The sequence below is a fragment of the Oryx dammah genome, unplaced genomic scaffold (genome assembly GCF_014754425.2).
Source record: "Oryx dammah isolate SB20612 unplaced genomic scaffold, SCBI_Odam_1.1 HiC_scaffold_8, whole genome shotgun sequence".
NCBI lineage: Eukaryota > Metazoa > Chordata > Mammalia > Artiodactyla > Bovidae > Oryx > Oryx dammah.
Genome location: NW_024070192.1, coordinates 44,016,666 through 44,035,542, shown reverse-complemented (window position 1 = coordinate 44,035,542; position 18,877 = coordinate 44,016,666). Strand labels below are relative to the sequence as shown.

Here is an 18,877-nt window from a genome sequence, read left to right as displayed (position 1 = left end):
TAGCAAAAGTTTTGACAGGCTGGTGATAAACCTTAGGGTAATAATACAGCTTAATTTAAATTAACAGCTCCTTCACTGAACCAGTTAACATAGAGATCTGTTTTAGTAAATGTGTGGAAAAAAAACACACGTGCATTTTGGCAAGTTCTACTATTACTTGAAATTGTTTTTTTCTTAATAGTTATTTTTCTGATTAAAGTTTTTAAAAGTTCTTATTTATAGAAAAACAGAAAACAGAAAAATGAAGGAAATTAAAATCAACCATAATCCTATCACCTCAAAAAATCGTCGCTTCCAATATCCTCCTTTGTGACCGAGCTGCCTGTCCTGCCAGCTCTTACTTACTCCTAATCAGCAACTTCCGTCCTGACAGTTCTCTACTTTCCTCCTATTTATCAGCTTCTGGTAGCCCTCTTCCCATGCCCCAGCTTAAAATGCACTGTGTATCACTTCAACTCTCAAAAATGTTTTAACCTTCTTTGGCACCACTGTCCTTCAAAAGAGGGCTAAATATTTACCTCATGAGATTAATGGTATGAGCACTAAGCATAATACCTGGAATGTGATAAGCTGTCAAAAAAAAAAAAAAAAGGACCGCTGTTAAAGAAAAACAAAGGAGATACCAACTTTCTGTGGCAGGGGGCTTTCTCCCAAGAATTACATTAGAATCAGCCTGGTAGCTTTTTAGACACACACACACTTGTATCTACTCACCCAAGAGAGAATCCAATTCTCTCACGGAGGGTATAAGCAGTCTATTTCACAAAAGCAGCTAAACTATTTCTACACATTCTCCATTTAGGATAGTGGTAGTGGTTTTCAACTGGGGGTGATTTTTCCCTCCAGGGGATATTTAGTAATGTCTGGAGATATTTTTGGTTGCCAATGTTGGGTGAGTTGGACTGCCACTGGCATCTCGTGTAAATACCACGGTTACTGTTAAACACCCTATAATGCATGAGACAGTCCCCCACAACAATGAATTATCCAGCCTATAATGTCAACAGTAGTGGGGGTTCCCTGGTGGCTCAGAGGTTAAAGTGCCTGCCTCCAATGCGGGAGACCCGGGTTCGATCCCTGGGTCGGGAAGATCCCCTGGAGAAGGAAATGGTAACCCACTCCAGTAAAATCCCATGGACGGAGAAGCCTGGTAGGCTACAGTCCATGGGGTCGCAAAGAGTCAGACACGACTGAGAGACTTCACTTCACTTCAATGTCAACAGTACCAGGGTTGAGAGACCCCACTTTTTAGCCTCTCATCTAGAGAAATAAAACAAAAATTCAATCATGCTTACTTCTGTAACCAGCCTTAAGGAAAATGATTGGAATATAATTGTGATTAAGAACACCTCTTCTGGGACTTCCCTGGCGGTCTAGTGGCTGAGACGCTGCACTCCCAATGCAGGGGGTAGAGGTTCAATCTCTAGTCAGGGAACTAGATCTCCCAAGCCACAACTAAGAGTTTGCATGCTCCAACTAAAGATCCCACATGCTGCAACCAAGACTTGGACAAGCCTAAATAAACAGATAAATAAATAAATTAAAAAAAAGAGAACACCTTTTCTAAGTAAACTACATGGTCTTTATCAATTGCTTTCATCTCACAATAAGATATATTGATCTTTTAATAAACTAACTCACGGAGCGAATAGTCGAAAATAGTAAAGGGTTGTAGTTAACATAAAGGAGTCTATGAATTATGTGAATCTTCTTTTGGCGTATCACTTCCAATAGTGGTTGTTTTAGAAAACAGAATACCACTTACAGGACTCCCTAATATCTCAATTACCTTTCTAGTCTGAGTCTCAAAATCTTCATCAGCAGCTTCAGATCTCTTAGACCTTATCTTAGATTTTTTTGGAGTACTAATTCTGGTGAATTTCATTCTGAAAGCAAACCAGAAAGATATTGACAAATATTTTTATGATTATAATGTCTAAGAATTTCAATTAAATATAGTAAACAACTAACTAGACCTCTAATTTCTGGACAGTTCTGAAGTACGAAACAAAAAAAATCAAACCCTCCATTAGTTTCAAGTTACTGGATCCAATGTAAGCCAAACTCAATGTTAAACTCTTAGAAAACATAAAGCTTCTTTTGTAAATCATAAGTTTTCCAGAAAATTAGTCCCTAAGATCTTTCTTATCTTCCCTGATAGCTCAGCTGGTAAAGAATCTGCTTGCAATGCAGGAGACACCAGTTCCATCCCTGGGTCGGGAAGATCCGCTGGAGAAGGGATAGGCTACCCATTCCAGTATTCCTGGGCCTACCTTGTGGCTCAGCTGGTAGAGAATCCGCCTGCAATGTGGGAGTTTGATCCCTGAGTTGGGAAGATCTCCTGGAGAAGGGAAAGGCTACCCACTCCAGCATTCTGGCCTGGAGAATTCTATGGACTACAGTCCATGGGGTCACAGAGACAGACAAGGCTGAGCAACTTTCACTCAACTTCACTTCACTTCAAAAATCTTACATTAGCCAGAACCAGCATGCAAGCATATACCTCATAGTATATGGCTCAGTTTACCTAAAGTTCTATAACTTATTTTTAATCTCATGTTTGCTAAATGCACAGAATTTTTATTTGAAGGATACTCCTCCAGGAATTAGCAACTATGATAAACAAGAGTGTAAAGCTCATCTAAAATACATCCAGAATTCTTCTGAAAGCATGCCTGACTTTAAGTATGGAAAATAAGCCACATTTTTGAAACCCTGTTTTCTTTTTCTTATAAATAAGCTGTGTTCTAGGGGGGAAAAAAAACACCAAACTACTCTCCAGTGCTTGACGTCTTTTCCTTCGAATCTAATAACTTACACAGAATATTCAGAACCTGAGAACAAAACAGAACTTTTACCTAATAGGACTCTCTGAATCAGAAGGTATTGTTATTAATTCCGCTGTATATAAGCGATGCTTCTCTGATAAGCTGGCTGCTTTTGGAGTCGAAGCTTTGACTGGACTATCCTCTTGCGCATCTTCAGAATCAGTACCTCGAACGATTATTGTAGCAGGCGTGCTGCTACTTCTTACAGATCTTCTGCTTGATTTGGGTGTAGAAACATTTCCCAAGCTGTCTTCAGTCTCACCTTTAGACTGTATAACCTTATCCTTAACTGGTAAGCTGGGTTTTTTTGAAGACTTATTATTACACAGAGAGGAAATCTTTAGAGGGTCATCATTTGCTGTACGTTCACAAACAAGGCTCTCCCTGTTAAATAATGTGCTGTTTTTGAGTTCTGTTTTCTTTTGTCTTAAACACATTCTAAGACTGTTTTGATTTTGCTGCTCTTTAAAGGAAAGAGTTGTTTCTTTTTCCTGAGTATTTCCCTCTCTATTTTCAGCTGGAAAACCACCGGTCTCTAACATTTTTTTATTCTTTTTCTTCAGTGTTTTACTTTTCTCCTTAGGAAAACTTCCTTTATCAGTGTGGGGCTGTGAACTGCCATGATTTGAAACCATTTGGATATTAGGATTTTCCATGATTTTTTTAGAATTATTATCGTTTTCTTCCTCATTTAAAGATTTTTCATTGAGCTCTTTCTGCTTATCAGAAGACTTCTTGACTCCATTTTTAAGTGTATCTGATACTGGCTGCCTAAATGCTTTCATAAACTGTTGTCTTTCTTCTAGAGTGCATTTAGGTTTCACAGCATCAGAGCTTCCAGTTTCCAACACCGCCAATTCTAGTTCTTCCTCGTGTATAACCACGTTAGATTTTCTTTTCTGAACTGCCTGTTCATTCTCAGGATCAGAGAGACTACCTTCCATTTCCACCTGCTTTTGTTTCAAGAAAATGGAGGGTATTTTCCCTGTCTTTTTTGGGGGGACAGGGTGAACTTGCGCGAGAACAGTGACTGTTTTAAAGCGGGTCTGTTGGGAAATTTCATAGGTTTCAGGGTCACTCATAGAACCACTTCTGACTGTATCCTCAACAGTTTCAGAAGGAATACAAATTGACACTGTAGAGTCTGGTGTTTGCTCCACTTTATTTTCCTTGTGACTTTTTAAAAATTCCTCATATGAGACAGTTACTGTACTATCCTTTAAAGGGGCTATCTCAGTTATTTGATCTCTAGGCTCAGCATCATTTACAGCACTTTTGATTTCATTAGTTAGGGCAGGCCTTATCTGTTTACTATTGTTACTATCTTTTTTAAGGAGATTTAGTTCCTCTGCTACAGGTAAGCTTTCAGATAGACCTATGACCTCTCGGTGCTTCCTTTTTCTCAGTGTTCTGCGATCGTTTTTTGAGGGCCCATGTTTAGGATTTACTTTCTTAGAACTTTTTTTGGAGGTCACAGTGCTTGACTGTTTTTTGAGACTTTGAATACTTTCTGCAAGTACCTCGACATGTTTCTTGTCAAGTAAAGCGGAAGCACTACTTTCCACAAAATCGTCATCTAAACTACAGTCTTCTTTGCTCTCATCACTGTTAATGTCAATTGGAGTTTTATGTTCAGTTTTAATACTACTTAGTCGATGAGATAAATTTAGTCTCTTTCTTCTCTTCTTACACTGTGTATTTGAGAGCATTTCCAAACAGTCTTTGCCGCTGTCAGCAGACAATGGTGTGGATGACTTTGTCTTGCACTTTTTTGTTGTCTGAGTCTTCTCATTTGTGAATGAAGTCTTTCTAAAGTAATCCAGAATATTATTGGATTTGGGTGGAGAGAAAACCCTGTCTCCAGTCTTCTCCATGGGTGATAAATACTTTGTGATTGTTCTGCAAGAAGTTCTGTCATCATCTTTCCTTCGCTTCTTGCATGCCTATCAATTTAAAAGAAGAAAAAAAGCACTTATTTCAAGCAAAATACTATAAAGTTTAAACATGGATTTATTATTTTATGTAATGGGATTAAAAAAAAAAGAAGGCTTCCTTACTTGATAAACATAATATATTAGGAAGAAAAAGAACTTTAAACTTAAACCTACAATCAAATCTCAATGTCATGTTGAGTTCCACAATTATAACTTGTGTACTTTACTGTATGTATACTTCAATAGAAAGTTTCAAGGACACTATATTTGTGTACAAATACATTAATTACTGTTGGCCTCTGTTCATTTAATAACCTTCAAATAGTGCCACACACTCTTAACAGAATTTGCAATGAACATGTTACATACAAATACATAAAGTCTGACCCATGATAGGAACTTTATAAATATTATTTCCATTCCCTTTAGGGTTTTTAGCTAAAAGTAAACAAATTATTCTAACTATTTCCAAGAAACAGGTACACAGGGAACAAGCCTAGGATACCAAAATTTCCTAATTAAGCAAAAATTATAGTGGGCATTTTCTACAAATAAATAAGATTTTCCACTATTTTAATATGCTATTAAAACAAAAAAAGATGCTTGCTCCTTGGAAGAAAACCTATGACCAACCTAGACAGCATATGAAAGAGCAAAGACATCACTTTGCTGACAAAGGTCAGTATAGTCAAAGCTCTGGTTTTTCCAGTAGTCACGTACAAATGTGAGAGTTGAACTATAAAGAAGGCTGAATGCCGAAGAATTGATGCTTTTGAACTGTGGTGTTGGAAAAGACTCTTTAGAGTCCCTTGGACTGCAAGGAGATCAAACCAGTCAATCCTAAAGGAAATCAGTCTTGAATATTCATTGGAAGGATTGATGCTGAAACTAAAACTCCAGTACTTTGGAGTTTTACCCTGATGCTGGGAAAGACTGAAGGCGGGAAGAGAACGTGACAACAGAGGATGAGGTGGTTGGATGGCACAACCGATTCGATGGACATGGGTATGAGCAAGCTCCAGGAGTTGCCGATGCACAGGGAAACCTGGCGTGCTGCAGTCCATGGGGTAGCAGAGTCAGACATGACTGAGCAACTGAACTGAACTGATTAAAACAGTTACTGCCTGACTCCTACACTATTCATTGCCCTTATAAAAACAACTCCAACAGTCTTTTCGTTATTTTTAATTTCCTTCAGTCCATTTGTTAGAATAAACTTGCCAGAATAATAAGGAAACCTTTTAAGATAAGTAATCAAGAAATTATACTTCTAGAAAATTAACATGTATTATAAAGCTATCATGATTAAGGCATAGCACTGATGCATGAATAGGCAACTGAACAGAACCAATTAGAAAACCAGAAAAAGACTTAGATATTTAAGAATTGGCATATGATAATAACAGCACTCAAGTCAGTGGGCAAAGAATTAGTTAATAAAAAGTACTGGGGAAAATTTCTAACCCTTTGGATAAATATAAGGCAAAATAAATTACAGACAGATTAAAATTTTACCTCTTAAAATGAAGTGATAAATGTATTAGAAGAAAACACTATTTAGTTGTTATTATTATTATCCTGAACTGGTATCAGAGGCAGTATACCATAGGCTCTGGAGTTAGGCAGATCTAAGTTCAAGTGCTGGTTCTGTCATCTACTAGTGTGGGACCTTAAGCAAATTACTTTTAGTTTTCTAATTTACTTCTTCTAACCTAATTTAGATGGTTGGATGGCATCACTGACTCAATGGATGTGAGTTTGAGCAAACTCAGGGAATCTCGTAGTCCTTCACCAGAGGGGGAGCAGCTGTCGCTGCCATGGCCAGGACCCCCTGACATGCCCCCCTGGCATGCTGCAATTCATGGGGTCACAAAGAAGAGTCAGACACAATTTAATGACTGAACAACAACAACCTAGTTTAACTTACTTTTAATTACTACTTAACCTCTCATCCACAGAATACCGATAATAACACTTCATCACAGAATTGATATACTCTACCAATACTGAACAGTAAATATTACTATGAAATAACCCTCTAAGCCAGGCATAAAAAGCAGAAACTGTAACAAAAAGACGGGAAAACTGCCCCCCAAAAAAGAAAGAACTGTGTGATTCCAGTATTAAAATTTCTTTTTCACACCTAAGACAAGCAGAGCAAGTGCCTTGATTTAGCAAACAAGCACCAGCATAACAACTAATAACAACTGGACAACAAAACTCAATTCTAAAAAGAAAGAGTCCCAGTTACATAAGTGAATATACATCTTGGCTCACTTCAAGGACATAACATACATCAGATTGAATGCCAGCCTGAGATGAAAAGGTGTAAAAAACAGCAACCATCTACTTTAAGATGCTACTTCACTACTTCATGGTTTAGAAGCTCTTTATAACAACTGCTAGTACATTTCCCTGAAACTTGATGAACACAAGAGAATAACAGTATGGCAAGGTGGGACTTCTAACTGCAGTATCTTAAGCTATAGAAGAATGAGAAAGTGACTTTTAAATGAAGAGTTCTGTTTGATTCCTGTAGTGACAATCTAATCGGTATTCCTAGAGCCGGTGGATTTGGGTGGACAAGTAGAACTCAAAGAGTCTTTTCAACGTTAAAGTTCTCTGCTTCTTTATCGTGAACTCAAACTAGACCATGGGATCCTTCATGACACTAACCAAGTCCAAAATATCCAGTTTCAACATTTCAGGATCTGGGAACTGGTCCTTAACAAGGCATCCTGAAGTCCCCGCAAACACATCACACTCCTAACGTTTGTCAGGACCTATCACGTCTTCAAGAAACGATACACCCCAGCAATTGTCGCACACAATGTCACAACTCTGTGGGGCCTCACCAGGTCCCTCCTTTGCCCTCATAGGTTCTAAACTGGGATCACTCCTCACAAACGGAGATATTCAAGCTCACCTCATTCTCGTAGTCCTTCACCAGAGGGGGAGCAGCTGTCGCCGCCATGGCCAGGACCCCCACCATGCTCCCTGCTCTCCGGAATACCAGTTCCTAGGACCTTGAGCGGCCCGGCCCGGCTTGTCGGGAGGCCATGGAGGCGGCCGACTCCAGCAGGAGCGAGTTCCTGGGCCGCGGGGTCCACCTCGGACTCCCCCGCGCCCACGGCCCGGGGTGGTCGCAGAGGCTGGGCCCAGCTCAGCCGAGTCGAAAGGGGGAAGAGGCGGTAAAAAAGCGCGGGCAGCGAGAACCCTCGGGCGTGGTCGATGAGCGTGGGGTGCCCCCAAGGCGGGCGCTCTAGTCCTGTGTGATCGGGGCTGGGGGTCCCGCGGAAAAAGCAGGTCGAACGCAGAACCAACCCCTGGGCTTCGGAGGGAGTTCTTGTCAATTGGGTTTTCGCGCCGACTGGCGCGCAGGGGGCGGAGCTTAGGTTGCTTCCGGACGCTGCGCGGACGGTGAGCCCAGAGGGCCAAAATACTTCTTTGCCAAACCTGCGGGAGGCGGGACTGTTTGATCGAGAATCTAAAAGAAGCTGGGAGTTTGCCGATTTCAAACGTCTAACGCTCAGTTTCACGGATGAAGATGTGCTTTGATTAAGGCAGTTGGTGGCAAAATTAAAACCGTATACTTTTTTTCGGCCGCCTGTGGGATCTTAGTTACCCCGCCAGGAATTGAACCGGAATCCTCAGTAGTGAAAACGCGGAGTCCCAACCACTGGACGGCTAGGAATTCCCTAAACCCCTATATTTTGATGCCCCAGATTAGCCCCTAAAGTGAAAATTCGAGAAATATCGAAAAAGGAATAATGATTGATTACACTCCTCTCACACGGACCAAAAGGTTATTTTGGCAAGCGTCCTACCTCGAGACACGCCCACTTGGGGGTCCAAGATTTCGACTTTCTTCTCTCTCTTTTTTTTTTTTTTCCAGTTCTTTTTCCTGTTTATTTATTTTGTGTGTGTGTATGTGTGTCTTCGACTTTTTAGTCCTAATTGAACTCATTTCTTCCTGTGGATTTTGTCCGCGCGAGCAGCTACGAGCCCACGGTCATGGCCTCAGCTGGCTGGCGTGTGTCCGAATTGTCCCTGGATACCAGTAGTATGCTAGTTTGTAGTCACGATAATTTCATACATCTTTTCTATTGTTTTCATACATACGTTTAGCTTTACATTTTTTTACATGACACTTGCAACTTACAGAGTGTATTTATTTTGTTTGAGTGCATAACTACACGATGTGTAAGAGCTGAAACAAGACATTTAAACAGACCAATCAAATGAGAGCGAGAAGCCACCTTGTTCATCGGGTTATGCAAACTGATTTTAACTCTTGAGTAACTGCGTCTATCATTATGGTATTTGCTATTGTCTGGACAACATAAAAGTACAAACGTCTCCAAGGAAATTAGTGGTAATTACATTCTCTTTGAAAATTGTTAACCTTGATAAGGTTTTGCAGGAAGGGAGACTGCACTTCTAAGTATAAAACGTTTTGTTGTTTTGGTTTGGTTTGTTTATAACTCGTGTAGAATAAGAATACGCTCTAGGACAGAAAGAGGAGCAGGAGGCGGAGCTAGAGTTGGGGGCGCGGAGGAGGAGGAGGAATCGATTAGAAAATTACTGGAAAAAAACTGTAAGTCTCTCTGATTTGCACCCCCAAATTCAGTTTCTTCCTCTTAGCCTCAAAGGCAGCCAATATTACCTGTTTGGTAGATAGTATTGCAGACTTTCTTTGGGGGCTACGCTGGTAGCTCAGACGGTAAAGAATCTGCCTGCAATTCAGGACACCGGGTTCGAGCCAGAATTCCACGTATATGGATAAATAAATGTATGTAAAAATACGTATAAAAGTATCTGTAGAAAAATCTTTATCTTTGTTTTTCTTTACATAGAAGGTAGCAATGTAAATATCACTCAGCAATTTTTTTTTTCCGTTGTCTTCAAGACCTAGCCATGATACAGGTCCACTTGATTCATTCTCTTTCATTCCTAAGCATTTCACCCAATTATGCACCTTTTATTTATCCATTTCCTTAGTGATGATTGTTTAAATTGTCTTCAGTTTTCTGTTAGACAAACAGTGAGTTGATGAACACTCTTGCCTCCTTGAACGCAAGTAGTGCTTTTCCAGGATACACACCTAGATGTGGAATTGCTGGTTTCTGGAGTATGCAGGGAGAAGGCAACGGCACCCCACTCCAGTACTCTTGCCTGGAAAATCCCATGGACGGAGGAGCCTGGTGGGCTGCCGTCTATGGGGTCGCACAGAGTCGGACACGACTGAAGCGACTTAGAAGCAGCAGCAGCAGCAGCAACAGAGGATGCAGTGCTTTTTAGTCTTCCAAAAAACTACACATTCAAAATGTGTTGTGTTGTTAAGCATTTGCACTAAATTTATTTTTAGATATCGAGTTAGTATTTTACACAAATTTATTTAGGAGCTTATGCTGTTTATTAATTTTAAATTAAATGAGCTGTCATATTTGTATGACAATTTGGCATTTACAATGTGCCTGTGTTGTTTTCTATTATCTCCCTCATCCGGCTAATCCTTACTTTTAAAAATTATTATTAGCTTTTATATTCATCCAAATAATGCCTGTATTTGGTTAAAAATGTCAAAGAGCTTCACAAAGCTTTTAATCAAAAAACACCTAATTTCTATTTCAACCTCCAGTTCTATTTCCCAAAGGCAACCACTTTCAAAATTCTTCTAGCACTAAGTATCTGCTTATCTTTAAATAATCTCTTTGTACAGCTATTTCTTGATCTAACAATTTTAAACACTATTCACTAATGTTCTGTTATGGTGGTGAAAGATTTACTTCTCTTGTAACACCACCCTCCACTCTTCCTCTCCTCCCACATTCCCAATATAGCTAAATTATGAAGACTTGTACACAAATGTTCATAGATGCTTTATTTGTAATAGTGAAAATCTGGGAACAACAGATCAACAGGTAAATTAATAAACACATCCATTCCATGGAATACTGCTGCTGCTGCTGCTGCTGCTGAGTCGCTCCAGTCGTGTCCGACTCTGTGCGACCCCATAGACGGCAGCCCACCAAGCTCCACCATCCCTGGGATTTTCCAGGCAAGAACACTGGAGTGGGTTGTCATTTCCTTCTCCAGTGCATGAAAGTGAAAAGCGAAAGTGAAGTCACTCAGTCCTGTTTGACTCTTAGTGACCCCATGGACTACAGCCCACCAGGCTCCTCTATCCACGGGATTTTCCAGGCAAGAGCACTGAAGTGGGGTACCATTGTCTTCTCCGTCCATGGAATACTACTTAGCAGTAAAAAGAAATGAACTATCAGTACATGAAATAACATGGATGAATCTCAAAATCCTTCTGGTGAGTAAAAGAAGCCAGATGAAAAAAGAGAATATACTGCATGATTCTATTTTTCTAAAATTTAAGAAAATGCCAGATCATCATTACCGGTGTTCAGGAGTTGAAGAAGGCATGGATTACAAAAGGATGCGTTACATGGAAAGTTTGGGAAGTGATAGAAATGTTTGTTATTTTGTTATGGTCATGGTTCCCCATTAAAAAGTTAATCACATTATATGTTTTAAATACATGCAGTTCATTGCAAATCAGTTATACTCAATAAAGCTGTTTTAAAAAATTGTTAATGCTGATTGAAGTTTTTCAGCATGGGCAGGACTCATTCGTGGATGACTGAGACGATGAACTAGCATTTTCACTGAGGGATTTCCTCGTATTAAGAGGTGGAGGTCTTTTCTCTGGAGCACTTGGTTTCTCCAGTCTATTGACGGGCATGTGTGGGTGCTCAGTCGCTCAGTCTTCTCCAACTCTTTGCAAACCTATGGACTGTAGCCCACCAACCTCATCTGTCCATGGGATTCTCCAGGCAAGAATACTAGAGTGGGTTGCCATGCCCTCCTCTAGGGGATCTTCCCGACCCAGGGATCAATCTTATGTCTCCTGCATTGGCAGGTGGATTCTTTACCACTAGTGCCACCTGGGAAACCCCTATTGAGGGGGAGAGGTGTTTATATCTCATGTAGTTTCATGGAAGAAGTAGGGAGGAATCACCTAAATGCATGGACTAGGGCAATGGACCTAAAATATCTAACTCTAATATTAACAGATATCCCCCAAGTTAGTCCCATAACTCATTGTAATGTGCTGTGCTATTCATCCTTCCATCCATTCTACAAACATTGAGTGTCTGATACATGCCAGCTGTGAACAAAGCAGCTGTAACAAAACAGACAAAAATTCCTCTCCTTTTAGGATTTATATTCTAGTTGGTAGACATATATAATACAAATGATAGATAAGTAAAATATATGGCAATGAGTGAGTGAAAGTTACTCAGTTGTGTCCGACTCTTTGCGACCCCATGGTCTATACAGGTAAGACAGAGCTAAATGCTAAGGAGAAAATAATGTAGGAAATAAGATTCTTAAGGAATGTCAGAATATAGGTTGTGGGTTTTTTTAAGTGACTAAGTATTTTTAAAGGATATATAGCCTGAATTTCCTTGGAGTCTTCAGGGGGAGTAAGCCCATTTCTGAATGGTTCCTCTTCTGCAGTTTCAGATATAAATTCCTGCAGTAGTCTTGGGCAATCACTACTTATTCACTTCCTATCTTCCAAAATTTGTGGAACTTGCTAGTGCTTTTTGTGTTCTTTACTGTTCCACTCTCCTTCATGGATCACTGCCTTGTGGTGGTGAAGATGTTTGTGTAACTCAATGAAGCTATGAGGCATGCTGTGCAGGACCACCCAAGTTGGATGGGTCATAATGAAGAGTTCTGACAAAAAGTGGTCCATTGAAGGAGGAAATGGCAAACTAGTCCAATATTCTTGCTGCGAGAACCCCATCAACATATGAAAAGTCAAAAGGATGTGACATCAGAAGGCAAGACCCCCAGGTTGGAAGGTGTCTAATATGCTACTGAGGAAGAGCAGAGGGCAATTATGAATAGCTCCAGAAAGAATGGAGCAGCAGGGCCAAAGCAGAAACAACTCTCAGCCGTGGATGTGTCTGGTGGTGAAAGTAAAGTCCTGTGCTGTAAAGAACAATATGGCATAGGAACCTGGAATGTTAGGTTCACGAATCAAGGTAAGTTGGATGTGATCAAGCAGGGGATGGCAAGAATGAACATCAACATCTTAAAAATCAGTAACTAAAATGGACAAGAATGGGAGAATTTAATACTGATGACCATTACATCTACTATTGTGGGCAAGAATCCCATAGTAGAAATGGAATAGCCCTCATAGTCAACAAAATGCAGTACCCACAGGCAATCTCAAAAATGACAAAATGATTTCAGTTTGTTTCTAGGGCAAACCATTCAACATTGCAGTAATCCAAGTCTATGTATGCCCTAACCACTGATACCGAAGAAGCTAAAGTTGACCAGTTCTGCTGCTGCTGCTTCTAAGTCGCTTCAGTCGTGTCCAACTCAGTGCAACCCCTTAGACGGCAGCCCACCAAGCTCCACCATGCCTGAGATTCTCCAGGCAAGAACACTGGAGTGGGTTGCCATTTCCTTCTCCAGTGTGTGAAAGTGAAAAGTGAAAGTGACGTCGCTCAGTCATGTCCAACTCTTAGTGACCCCGTGGACGGTAGCCTACCAGGCTCCTCTATCCATGGGATTTTCCATTCAAGAGTACTAGAGTGGGGTGCCACTGCCTTCTCCGAGCAGTTCTATGATGACCTATCAGACCTTATAGAACTAACACCAAAGAAAGACATCCTTTTCCTCATATGGGATTGGAATGGAAAAGTAGGAAGTCAAGAGATAACCTGGAGTAACAGGCAAGTTTGGCCTTGGAGTACAAAATGAAGCAAGGCAAAGCTAACAGAGTTTTGTCAAGAGAACCCACTAGTCATAGCAAACACTCTCTTCCATCAACGCAAGAGACGACTACACATGGACATCGTCAGACAGTCAATACCAAAATCAGATTGATTATATTCTTTGCAGCCAAAGATGGAGAAGCTCTGTACAGGTCAGCGAAAACAAGACCTGGAGGTGACTATGGCTCAGATCATGAACTCCTTATTGCCAAATTCAGGCTTCAACTGAAGAAAGTAGGGAAAATCACCAGGCCATTCAGGTATGACCTGAATTAAATCCCTTATGATTATACAATGGAGGTGACAAATAGATTCAAGGGATTAGATCTGATAGAGGGCCTGAAGAATTATGGACAGAGGTTGGTAACACTGTACAGAAGACAGTGATCAAAACCATCCCAAAGAAAAACAAATGCAAGAAGGTAAAGCAGTTGTCTGAGGAAGTTTTACAAATAGCTGAATCACTGCAGATGGTGATTGCAGCCATGAAATTAAAAGCAGCTTACTCCAAAGAAGGCTGAGTGCCGAAGAATTGATGCTTTTGAACTGTGGTGTTGGACAAGACTCTTGAGAGTCCCTTGGACTGCAAGGAGATCCAACCAGTCCATTCTGAAGGAGATCAGCCCTGGGATTTCTTTGGAAGGAATGATGCTAAAGCTGAAACTCCAGTACTTTGGCCACCTCACGCGAAGAGTTGACTCATTGGAAAAGACTCTGATGCTGGGAGGGATTGGGGACAGGAGGAGAAGGGGACGACAGAGGATGAGATGGCTGGATGGCATCATGGACTCGATGGATGTGAGTCTGGGTGAACTCCGGGAGTCGGTGATGGACAGGGAGGCCTGGCGTGCTGCGATTGATGGGGTCGCAAAGAGTCGGACACCACTGAGTGACTGAACTGAACTGAACCGAGGAAAGAAGAGAAATGAAAGGGAGAGGAGAAAGGGAAAGATACACCCAACTGAATGCAGAGTTCCAGAGAATAGCAAAGAGAGATAAGAAGGCCTTCTTCAATGAACAATGCAAAGAAATGGAGGAAAACAATGGAATAGGAAAGACTAGAGATCTCTTCAAGAAAATTGGAGATATCCAGGGAATATTTCATGCAAGGATAGGCATGATAAAGGATAGAGACAGTAAGACCTAACAGAAGCAGGAGAGACTAATAGGTGGCAAGAATACACAGAAGAACTATACAAACAAGATCTCAGTGATCCAGATAACCAGGATGGTATGGTCGTTCACCTAGAGCTAGACATCCTGGAGAGTGACATCAACTGGGCCTTAGGAAGCATTTCTAAGAACAAAGCTAGTGGAGATAATGGAATTCCAGCTGGGCTATTTAAAATCCTAAAAAATGATGCTGTTAAAGGACTGCACTCAATATGTCAGCAAATTTGGAAAACTCAGCAGTGGCCATAGGACTGGAAAAGGTCAGTTTTCATTCCAATCCCAAAGAAAGGCAATGCCAAAGAATGTTTAAACTACCGTACAGTTGCACTCATTTCACATGTTAGCAAGGTTATACTCAAAATCTTTCAAGCTAGGCTTCAGTAATACACGAACTGAGAACTTTGAGATGTACAAGCTGGGTTTAGAAAAGGCAGAGGAACCAGAGATCAATTGCCAACATTCATTGGATCATAGAGAAAGCAAGGGAATTCCAGAAAAACATCTACTTCTGCTTCATTGACTATAGTAAACCTTTGACTATGTGGCTCACAACAAACTGTGTGGAAAATTCTTACAGAGATAGGAATACCAGACCACCTTACCTGTCTCCTGAGAAGCCTGTATGCAGGTCAGCAAGTAACAGTTAGAGTCAAACGTGGAACAACTGACTGGTTCAAAATTGGGAAAGGAGTACAACAAGGCTGTATATCATCACTCTTTTTATTTAACTTCTATGCAGAGTACATCATGTGAAATGCCAGACTGGATGGCTCACAAGCTGGAACCAAGACTGCTGGGAGAAATATCAACAACCTCAGATATGCAGATGATACCACTCTAATAGCAGAAAGTAAAGAGGAACTGAAGAGCCTCCTGATGAGGGTGAAAGAGGAGAGTGAAAAAACGGCTTGATCATGGCAACCAGTCCCTTCGTTTCATGGCAAATTGAAGGGGGAAAAGTGGAAGCAGTGACAAATTTTATTTTCTTGGGCTCCAAAATCACTGCATATAGTGACTACCACCATGAAATTAAAAGACGCTTGCTCCTTGGAAGAAAATCTATGACAAACCTAGACAGCCTATTAAAAAGCAGAGACACCACTTTGCCAACAAAGGTCCGTATAGTCAAAGGTATAGTTTTTTCAGTAGTCATGTTTGGATGTGAGAGTTGGACCATAATGAAGCCTGAGTGCTGTAGAACTGATGCTTTCGAACTGTGGTGCTGGAGAAGACTCTTGAGAGTTCCTTGGACTGCAAGGAGATCAAACCAGTCGATCCTTAAAGAAATCAACCATGAACATTCATTGGAAGGACTGATGCTGAAGCTGAAGCTCCAGTACTTTGGCCATCTGGTGTGAAGAGCTGACTCATTGGAAAATTCTCTAATGTTGGGGAAGATTGAAGGAAAAAAGGAGAGCAGGGTGACAGAGGATGAGATGGTTAGATAGCACCACTGACTCAATGGACAAGAATTTGAACAAACTCTGGGAGATGGTGAAGGACAGAGGAGCCTGGCATGCTACAATCTATGGAGTTGCAAAAAGTTGGTCACAACTTAGTGACTGAACAACAACAAAAACGCGTGAAATCTTCTCAGACCAGGGGTTGAACCCGTATCCCCGGCATTGGCAGGTGGATTCTTAACCATTGGACCTCCAAGGAAGTCCCCTAATCCAGTTTTATTTATTTATTTATTTATTTCTCATTAAACTTTTTTTAATGGGTCTCAAATTCTGTGACAGATTTTTGGTCAAGTTGTTTTCATTTAAAAGTACTGATTTTAAAAACTAATAACTTAAACTGCCACACACAAAACATATGGTCCACAAAAACATTCTCCTTTCCTTCTGAAGGTTTTACGATGCATTGTTATCATTAACCAGTCTTTTACTATTAAACTTAAATGGCCAATTGAGTCAAACAGTTCTGAGACCGTTCCTCCACCACTGATTAAGACTGGGGTGGCAGGTATTGGGGATAATATTCATTTAGCTTTCTGAGCTTTCTGGGCAGACTTGGTGACCTTGCCAGCTCCAGCTGCCTTCTTGTCCACTGCTTTGATGACACCCACAGCGACTGTCTGTCTCATGTCACGCACAGCAAAACGGCCCAGGGGAGGATAATCAGAGAAGCTCTCGACACACATAGGCTTGCCAGGAACCATATCAACGATGGCAGCGTCACCAGATTTCAAGAATTTAGGGCCATCTTCCAGCTTTTTCCCAGAATGACGATCAATCTTCTCCTTCAGCTCAGCAAACTTGCAAGCAATGTGAGCTGTGTGACAATCCAGCACAGGTGCATATCCAGCACTGATTTGGCCTGGATGGTTCAAAATAATCACCTGAGCTGTGAAGCCAGCAGCTTCCATGGGTGGATCATTGTTGCTGTCACCAGCCACATTGCCACGACGGACAACTTTGACAGACACGTTCTTGACATTGAAGCCCACATTGTCCCCAGGAAGGGCTTCACTCAACGCTTCATGGTGCATTTCTACAGACCTCACCTCAGTTGTTACATTGACTGGAGCAAAGGTGACCACCATGCCAGGTTTGAGAACACCAGTCTCCACACGACCCACAGGGACAGTACCAATACCACCAATTTTATAGACATCCTGGAGAGGCAAACGCAAGGGTTTGTCAGTTGGGCGAGTTGGTGGCAGGATGCAATCCAGAGCTTCAAGCAGGGTGGTTCCACTGGCATTGCCGTCCTTACGGGTGACTTTCCATCCCTTGAACCATGGCATATTAGCACTTGGCTCCAGCATGTTGTCACCATTCCAGCCAGAAATTGGCACAAATGCTACTGTGTCGGGGTTGTAGCAATTTTCTTAATGTAGGTGCTGACTTCCTTAACAATTTCCTTGTATCTCTTCTGGCTATAAGGTGGCTCAGTGGAATCCATTTTGTTAACACCAACAATTAGTTGTTTCACACCCAGGGTATAAGCCAGAAGGGCATGCTCACGGGTCTGCCCGTTCTTGGAGATACCGGCTTCAAATTCACCAACACCCGCAGCAACAATCAGGACAGCACAGTCAGCCTGGGATGTGCCTGTAATCATGTTTTTGATGAAGTCTCTGTGTCCTGGGGCATCAATGATGGTAACATAGTACTTGCTGGTCTCAAATTTCCACAGGGAGATATCAATGGTGATACCACGCTCACGTTCAGCTTTCAGTTTGTCCAAGACCCAGGCATATTTGAAGGAGCCCTTTCCCATCTCGGCAGCCTCCTTCTCGAACTTTTCAATTATTCTCTTGTCGATCCCGCCACATTTGTAGATCAGATGGCCAGTCGTGGTAGACTTCCCTGAATCTACGTGCCCAATGACAACGATGTTGATGTGGGTCTTCTCCTTTCCCATTTTGGCTTAGGTTTAACGGTGGTTTTCACGACACCTGTGTCCTGGTGGCAAACCCGTTGCGAAAAAGCCCTAATCCAGTTTTAAACTCGTTGTTATTTTGATAGGTTTTTGGAAGAGAAAAGAGAGACTCACTTGGGGCCATGCCAAGAAAAACCTTAAGACTCACCTCAGAAGCTACTTTTTCCAAGAAACTTTCCCTGATAGCTTCTTCCTTCCACTTTACCTTTGGCTGGATTGTGCTTCTACTTATTGCATTCAATGTATTAGAATACAAATTTCTGTATTTATCTTTATACGATTCCCCCCAGTGGACTATGAAGACAAGTCCTAGGTCTCATTCCTGTTTTGATTCCCAACACTTGGCACAGAGCCAGACACATACCTTACACTCTTTAAACATTTTGTACATAAATATGTGCTTTTACTTGGCCATATTAACCAGAATTTGCACACTCCCTGTAAGGAAGACATTTCCATTATTGTCAATTTTTAAAAATGTAGCTCACACATGTTTCCAAAATTGCTAGTCTCCTAAATCAAATTTTAGTGGTTTTGGGCAATGACATGTACTCGGTGCATGGAGAAAAATGGAAGATGCCATTTTCTCCCCAATATTATACCATTTTCTCTTGATAACCATCACTGTTGTTATTCTGGAATACACACTTCTCCCACTTGACTGATGTACTTGGCGGAGGTGGTTTAGTCGCTAAGTCATGTCTGACTCTCGTGACCCCATGGACTGTAGCCCGCCGGGCTC

General features: G+C 41.3%; 1 protein-coding gene and 1 pseudogene across 1 annotated transcript in view; both read right to left on the bottom strand.

Moving 5' to 3' along the window:
- Positions 1–8,166, bottom strand: part of ATAD5 (ATPase family AAA domain containing 5) — a 36,591-nt gene extending 28,425 nt beyond the window's left edge. Inside the window, exons 1-3 of the mRNA XM_040243998.1 lie at positions 7,689–8,166; positions 2,859–4,771; positions 1,790–1,886 (exon numbers count right to left, since the gene is read on the bottom strand). Of these exons, the coding sequence (XP_040099932.1) occupies positions 1,790–1,886; positions 2,859–4,771; positions 7,689–7,754 (2,076 nt within the window). The 5' untranslated portion in view covers positions 7,755–8,166. The remainder of the gene's footprint in view (positions 1–1,789; positions 1,887–2,858; positions 4,772–7,688) is intronic.
- An 8,346-nt stretch (positions 8,167–16,512) lies between these two features.
- On the bottom strand, positions 16,513–18,185 carry LOC120866335 (annotated as a pseudogene).
- Between the last annotated feature and the right edge of the window lie 692 nt (positions 18,186–18,877).